Source organism: Cupressus sempervirens, chromosome 4 (genome assembly GCF_028749045.1).
Source record: "Cupressus sempervirens isolate cs-2001-9-10 chromosome 4, ASM2874904v1, whole genome shotgun sequence".
NCBI lineage: Eukaryota > Viridiplantae > Streptophyta > Pinopsida > Cupressales > Cupressaceae > Cupressus > Cupressus sempervirens.
Genome location: NC_143121.1, coordinates 116,819,329 through 116,827,168, shown reverse-complemented (window position 1 = coordinate 116,827,168; position 7,840 = coordinate 116,819,329). Strand labels below are relative to the sequence as shown.

The 7,840-nt window shown below is 35.2% G+C and overlaps 1 protein-coding gene across 1 annotated transcript; it reads left to right on the top strand.

The window, feature by feature from the left end:
* The first annotated feature begins 224 nt into the window (after nt 1-224).
* LOC149560205 (UDP-glycosyltransferase 91C1-like) lies at nt 225-2,734 on the top strand. The gene is made up of 2 exons (XM_089823571.1): nt 225-1,223; nt 2,097-2,734. Exons 1-2 carry the CDS (start codon nt 240-242, stop codon nt 2,493-2,495), a joined length of 1,383 nt encoding a protein of 460 aa, XP_089679697.1. The 5' UTR covers nt 225-239; the 3' UTR covers nt 2,496-2,734.
* Nucleotides 2,735-7,840: the final 5,106 nt, after the last annotated feature.

The window sequence follows — 7,840 nt, the reverse complement described above, 5'->3', positions numbered from 1 at the left end:
GCACATGTTAAAATAGTGAACAACGCACATGCAATATTTACCAAGGAAGACTTGTGCAAGACTCCTCAATTATTTGGAAGGGTAGCTATTGGGAACGACTGCTAGACATCTTTCCTGGCTAAGCCACATGGAAGACGTTTAGCATGATTCGAGTAAAAATGTCAATAAATGCCCATAAAAGCATGCTAAAAGAAGAGTGCTTGTACTTTGTAAGCTCAAAAACTTGAGGCCCACCAACAATGGCGGAGGAAATGCAGAGACACCTTAGTGCGGTCATATTTCCTGGGCACATCCACGGTCACACAATGCCTTCTGCCGAGCTTCTCCACCGTCACATAATGCCCTTCGTTGAGCTTGCCAAAAGCCTAGCCATTCACGGCCTTAACATCTTCATTGTCTCAACTGCACTCACCATGAAACGAATCAAACCCGAGGTGTCCGATACAGCTGGAATAGAACTGGTAGAGTTGGCGATGCCCGCCGTGCAGAGGCTGCCAACGGGCATCGAGTCATCCGTCGTGCTGCTGCCTTTGCTCACAGTCGCCATGGACCAATTGGAGAAGCCCTTCGAAGAGCTCTTACAAAAGCTGTCACCGGACTTTGTGATGTACGATTGCCTGCAGCACTGGGTTCCACGCGTGGCTGCCAAGATGCACAATCTCGTCGTCCCCATTTTGTTCCTCCCATCGGGAGTGGCCAGTTTCAGTTTTCTCCAAGGTCACCATGACATCACGTCGGGAAACCCTAGCGCGGAGGATCTCACCGTATCTCCGCCAGGATTCCCTTCGCCCAATGTTCACCTCGCGTTGTTCGAGGCGCGGAGGGCAACGGAGCTGATGTATGGTAAGCGTGATGGAGGGCTTAGCGTCGCCGAGAGGTCCAGCGTTTCCATGCGGGATAGTTGGGCGGTGGCGTGCAATACTTGTTTGGAGGTCGAAGGAGTTTACGTGGAGTATTTGCAGAGCCTCGTGAAACGGCCGGTTTTCCCCGTTGGTATACTCGTGCCTAAACTATCGCCACCAAGCGTTGATGACATTTGCTTGCAGTGGCTCGATACGCAGCCCGCCGCTTCCGTTGTGGTCTTGTCTTTCGGCAGCGAGTGCGTCTTCACCCGCCAGCAGCTCGACACAATTGCAATGGGACTGCGAGAGAGCAACGCGCCGTTCCTCTGGTTTCTGCCTGCTGGAAACGATCTGCCGCAAAGGTTCAGAGATCAATTAGGGGTATATTGTTCCTTATTCATTTGTCAATTTTAACTATTTAATACTTTTAGTTGGTCTCAGTGGTAACTTCTAAATATCAGGCATCACACATTAGAAAAGAAAATGAGTTTCTGAAAATAAATCAATTTTGACTATTTAATAAGTCATTCTCACTGGACCAATCTTAAACATCATACACCAAGGAAGAAATTAACTTTTAGAAAAATAAATCACTGGATCACTCTTAAACATCACACACTGAGGAAGATATTACTATTTGAGAAATAAATCAATTTTGCCAATCAAACGATTTTAACCTATGAATCAAGTCTTAATTTATGATGTTTAAGCCACTCTGAATTCCACGGCCTCTAGTATTACACACTAAGGAAGAGATAAACCTTCAAAATAAATAGTTAACTTTAGCTATTTGAGTTGCCTCTATCTAAATTTGTATATGTCATGAAATCTCAATGTCAATTTATTAAGAGAATGAAACACGTCAATTTGAGATCTCAAAGACTCATATGTTCATAAAAGAACAATCTTGTTTTATTTCATAAAATGGAAAGAATATGTTGTGTTTGAAGAAATTTTGTAATTATTTATGCTAGCATAAATTGGACAACCTCTAGAGTCACACACTAAGAAAGAAATAACATTTGAAAATAATTAGTTAACTTTAGCTATTTGAATTTGCTTTGATCTAAATTTGTATGTCATGAAATCTCCATGTCAATCTTGTAAGTGTATCAAGCATGTCAATTTTGAAGTTTCCAAGAGTTGCATGTGATTTTCTTATATTCAAAGAATAATAATCCATTTTTATTTCATAGAGTAACAAGAATATATTGTGTTGGAAGATATATTCTAATTGTTTAAATTGTTTTGTAGGAGAAGGGATTGATGGTGACAAAGTGGGTCCCAGAATCATACATTTTGAATCATATCTCTGTTGGAGCCCTTTTAACCCATTGTGGATGGAGTGCGATTACAACAGGCCTAATGTTCAGGGTGCCACTCATAACCCTTCCAATGAATTTTGAGGAAGGGTTGAATGCGAAGCTTGTGCAAGGCCTCAAGATGGGAGTAGGAGTTAGTAGAGATGAAGATGATGGATATTTTACTAAGGAGGACATTGTCAATGCAATTAAAGTTTTCATGATAGAAGAAGGAGAACAAATCAAATCTAATGTCACAAAAGTAAGTGGCATGTTGAAAAGAAATAATTTTGGTGTTAGTGATAGAAACATGATAAACTTTGTTTCCATTCTTAAAGCATTCAATAAATAACTAGGTCAATAGGCTTTGCATAGTCTCCATTCTCACATGTATTTGAAAAGTTAAGGAAGTTAATGATGTTTTCTATTATCATCTCCACAACATACAAGCTTGAGTGTGTTAGATTGTTGTATTGTGCCTACTTTGTAGTAAGTAATTTTTCTTGTTAAATACACAACCATATGTTTGTGTATGTGTTTGAGAAATTGTAAGAAGGCTTGTATAATAAAAATTATTTTCTACGTATTTCACCCTATGAGTTCTACATATAGAATATATTACTTCCTAAATGCATTTTCTTTTATCTTCCATCTTAGTAGTGTTATGAAACTATGGTGCAAAAATTTGTTTTTTCAATTAGCACTAACCAAAACTACAAGTAAGTTTTTAGAGGATATACTCAGCTTGTTTTTAATCAAATGAATAATGCATGCATTAGAAATATAGATATTTTTAACATAATCAAATATCCATGAACACAAGGCTTCATCTCAGTAATGAGTAAGAATTGTCTCATATTAGCTTTAGTTCTTTTATGACATATGGTGTTTTAAAATAGTAATTTTATTATTCTCAATGCATTAATCTTTGTAAATGTTAAGGACTACCTCAATAAGAATGTCATCTGAAAATGTGTCTATAATATTTTAAATCCCAATTTTTTTTAAATACTAAGATATAATATACATTTCATGAGGTCCTCCATATTACAATCTTAATTTTTATCCATCAGATAAAAATGTTCAAGCATAATTTCACAACATGTTTAAATATACAAAATTTGACCTATAGAGGATTAGATCTCGAGACAATTGTAAGAAGATGAGGAAATATGTCAACATAGATAAATATTTTAGCTAATGAAATTAACATTTTCCAAGAAAATTGTAAATATGTTGCATGTAAATAGATATTGTGTTATAAGTTATCATAAATAATAAATAATTGTATATGTTATATTATATTATTGGTTTGAACTACATTTCAGTTGTTCTTTATCCAATGATTTTGCAATGAATAAAATTCTTCCCAACTAACTTAGTTTCCAAGAAAATCTCTTCCTTTTGGTTGTCTGGATCATATTTGAGTATCAAAATACTCTTGATGTTTTGTTTCCAATGTATACAATAATATACAACCAATGTAATGTGTTCAATCTTATCATCTCATTTATTATTGTCAGAGTGTACATAACTAAAAAGGGTTTATCGGCTTCACAAACTATAGATTCCAAAAGACCTTTAACAATTTGATGCCTTCTATCTATGAATATTTTGAATGATAGATAGGAAAGATATCAAAGAATAATTATATACAAATATTTTTATAACAAAAATTCTCCTATTGAAACCATGTGCAAATAGATGATAATTGAAACATACACCTTTTTCTGTACTACTTGTGATAGTTTTTGAGCTCCAAGAGTCTCATACATTGACAAGCTCTTATGGTTCCTTAGAATGTTAAGACTAGGAATAACTAGTTAACGTTCACCTCGGTTGCAATTAACACATGATATGCATGTGATCCTAGATGCCATATGATGGTGATGAATTCTCACCATCTACTAGTAGCTCAAGTAGTGGCAAATACATGAAACCTGTGGTAATTTATGCAATATCAATTCCAAGGATATCCTAGCTTCATAAAATGAAAAAGGAAATATCCCACCATAGAAGTAGCATATATATGTTTTTAGTGATCATATTATGTTGAAAATGGCTTTTGATACCACATGATGAGGCTGGTGGTGGTGGTGGTTGTGATTATGATGATGATGATGATGATGATGAGTACTCACCATCTTCTTGTATCTCAAGTAGTGGTAGAAGGTCTTCAATGCACATACATGCTCAAAAATAAAATTTAGAGAAATATTATGGGATATTAAGGGTTCGTAATGTCTCTTTCAACACACTAGGACTACTTATGACCTATTCTAATACATTAGAGCTAACAAGTCTCTAGAAGAATTCATATTTATCAATAGGGGAGATACACCCATTTGATCTAAAATACTCTTAGATATCTCACTTCAATTGATGTCATATAGAATTTCAAGATTTCTCCCACCTAGACCTCCTTATCCATTTAAAGTACCTAGATGAAAATAGGAATATGAAGTTCTATGATAAGCTATAGAGATACCTTGGAAAATAAGATGCATTAAAATATAACTTAACATGATCTTATAAAAAGATATAGGAGTGATGGAAACAAATATAGCATTATAGTTGGTAAAAACCATATCAAACCTTGCTTGATTCAAAAATGTTATTTTTGTCTTGACTTGATACCTCTTTCCATGTCTACCAGTCTATTCTTGTTCTTTCTCTTGCCACTCTAAAGAATTTTGTGTGCTAGGACTCAATGGTTGTACAAATGCTTTATGATAAATCCAAATGAAATATTTATTTCTCAAAAATAATAGTATTTAACATATACTACATACCCCATTTGTTGGAAATACAAATTAGAAATGTACACTTCTGAAGGGGAGGTGAATTAGAAGTACTGATCTCAAGAAATAAAAATTTTAACTTTAAAACAATACATGCATAAACATATTGAAATAAAATGTAAAGTGAATGCATCCACATTAACACTTGACACTAGATATGATTACTCAGAAACCCTCTAATGAGAAGGTAAAATAGAGATGGGGATGAAACCCACAATTCTTCACTACTGCAGCAATAAAATTCACCTAATAAGGTTACATGATTTGACCATTCTCATGATCTACCCTATGCAAGGCTTCCCTTGTTAAAGGCTTACAAAGGATTGTTAGATCCCACACTATTAAAGGATTTTAACACCCTGTTAGAAGTTTTCCTGGCTAAAGGACTTTTGAACACTCACATGGAATGTCACCCTATTAAAGGATTTCTCTATGACTATTAAATCAACCATGATACAAGGATTTCATCATATTGATATAGTTGTTAGAAAGTACAATAAAATGTTTGATCTGATACACTTACAATCTTGTATTACTAATTTCAGAGCTCTATTCAATCTATCTTGATCCTTTTGGTCTGGTGTGAAATTGATGTAACCTTGATCCTCTATTCTAATAACTGATTCTATAATTCTATCCTTCTTCGAAGTCACCTTGAATGTATACTGACCAATTCACCCCTTTTCACTTCAAATTTTCACTAACATCGTTTTCTCACATGCATTCTCTAGTGCTCTCTTACACACTAAATTATGGGGCTTCATCTGCCTTTAAGAAGACTTTGGTGGCTTAGGGTTATGCATGAATCTATGATAGAGATTCATCTAATTTTCATGCTCAATTCCTTCCATTTTTCTCATTGGTTGCATGTTGATCACATAAGCAATCAAAATAGATTCAATCTTATCTTTAAATCTTTGAGATGTATCCATATGTTGGCTCAAAAATAGTTTACATAGTTATTTTTGCCATCATAAAGAACTAGGTCATTTCTACATTACTCAACACTTGTTAATACTAATGCTTGATACATACTATAATTCTGTCTAGATCGACACTTGAACTTGCTTGGCATCTATTGTTCACTCGACACTTGAACTGCTCGAATCAGTCTATTTGCTCGACACTTTATTTAGTCGGCACATGAGTGACTCCGCACTCATTGCAACTTTGCATCTATACATATTATATTTGGCATATTTTACTTCCTTGGCATGAACTTGGTAAAAGGCTTAAGTGTGTTGACACTCAATTGTCAAAACTTATTTTAGATCAACAATCTTCCCCTTTGACTATTGATCCAATAAATAAGATTGACAAATGAGTGTCAACACACTTAACCATCTTCACCATGCATGCCAAATACACAATGGGAGCTGAGCCAAAATTTCTTCATGTACCGAGTCACAGATAGTGCCGAGCAAACTACAGTTGATACTGAGCAGAACACATTTCAGTATAAGCTGAGCTATAGAGCATTCAACATGTGCTAAGTAGATCAGAAGACAGTGTGTTCCAAGCATTGTGAAGTTAATAGGATCCAAGTGATGCAGGAATTCTATAGGAGATGAGTAACACAGGAAACACAGTAGATGTCGAGCAATCCAAAATAGATGGTGTCGAGCATCAGTATTACTTTATGAGACGAGCAATGCAGAATTAACATAAGATTTTGAGCCAATACAAACCAATATGTAAAATGATTATGCATGACTCATGATAGGATAAGGAGATAAGATTGAATCCTTTCATTGACCTATGCAATCCTCATGTAGCCAATCAAAAAATTGGAATTGCATGCAGCCAATGGGTGAATTTGTAGGGTTTGAGCGGGAACATTTTATCCAATGATGCATAATGATCCACTAATCTTTATAAGGGAGTCCTGAAGCAATTCAAAAAAGAGTTGGAGTGAAGAAGGAATAGCAGAGCCTTTTATTAAGATTGTTGTAGAGCTTTCGTGTTAAAAGATTAAGTGGAAAGGACAGCAGTTGGACATTTAGTTGATCATAACAAAGCAAGTGATACAGATGAATATCAGATCTTAGGAGATCAAGATCAGGGAAAGTAGATCAAGCGCTTATATTCAGCAATCAAGGATTGTAAGCTATCAGGTTTACTATACCTAATAATTTTTAGCCATTGTATTAGAAAGGAATCCCTATGTCGATAGGTTAGCTTAATAGCTATCTTGTAGATCCTTTAAAAAGGTGATTAATCCTTTAACAAGGTAACACTTCATGTAAAGTATTTGTAAATCCTTTAACTAGGCCACTATTGACACAGTGTAAAGCCTTTAATAGGGCAGGTCTTTAATAGGGAAAACCATATGAAGTGGTTGAAATTAATTACTGTAGTGATTTCGTGGGTATCATCCCCACCCTAGTTTTACCTTCTTATTCCTAAAGGGTGTCTAGGTCACCAAAATCTTAAGTGTTATGTGGTGATGCATGATTGTTTAATGTTTATATGCATGCATGTCAATTTCAGTTATATGTTATTAAGGGTATAAAAGTGGATAAAAGGCCAGTACTTCTGATTCATCCCCTCCTCTCAGAAGACCTCTTCCCATTAAGACATTCCAACAATTGATGTCAGAGCTAAGTTCTCTTAAGGAGAAGCCTAATATCTTGGAGGAAAAGATCTGAAGATGGAAGTCTTCAAAGTTGGGAAGATCATTGAGAACTAGGTGATAGATGTGTATCTCACTTGACACAAGGTAGAGGATGCTAGAGAAGAGTTAAGTAAATCCTTAAAAAGAAGGAAGGAAATAGCTATAGCTGAAAATGATATTCACTACAAGGAAATTGACACCACACAAGTATTTTCTAAAGGAGATTCGAAAGAATTTAATACAAAAATAGTAGAATTGATGGAGAAAAGTAGAGCTCAAGTA

Excerpts from the sequence above, each read along its gene's own strand:
- LOC149560205 (XM_089823571.1), top strand. The coding sequence starts at position 240 with ATGGCGGAGGAAATGCAGAGACACCTTAGTGCGGTCATATTTCCTGGG. Across the intron at positions 1,224-2,096 it reads GGTTCAGAGATCAATTAGGG|GAGAAGGGATTGATGGTGAC; the intron begins GTATATTGTTCC and ends ATTGTTTTGTAG.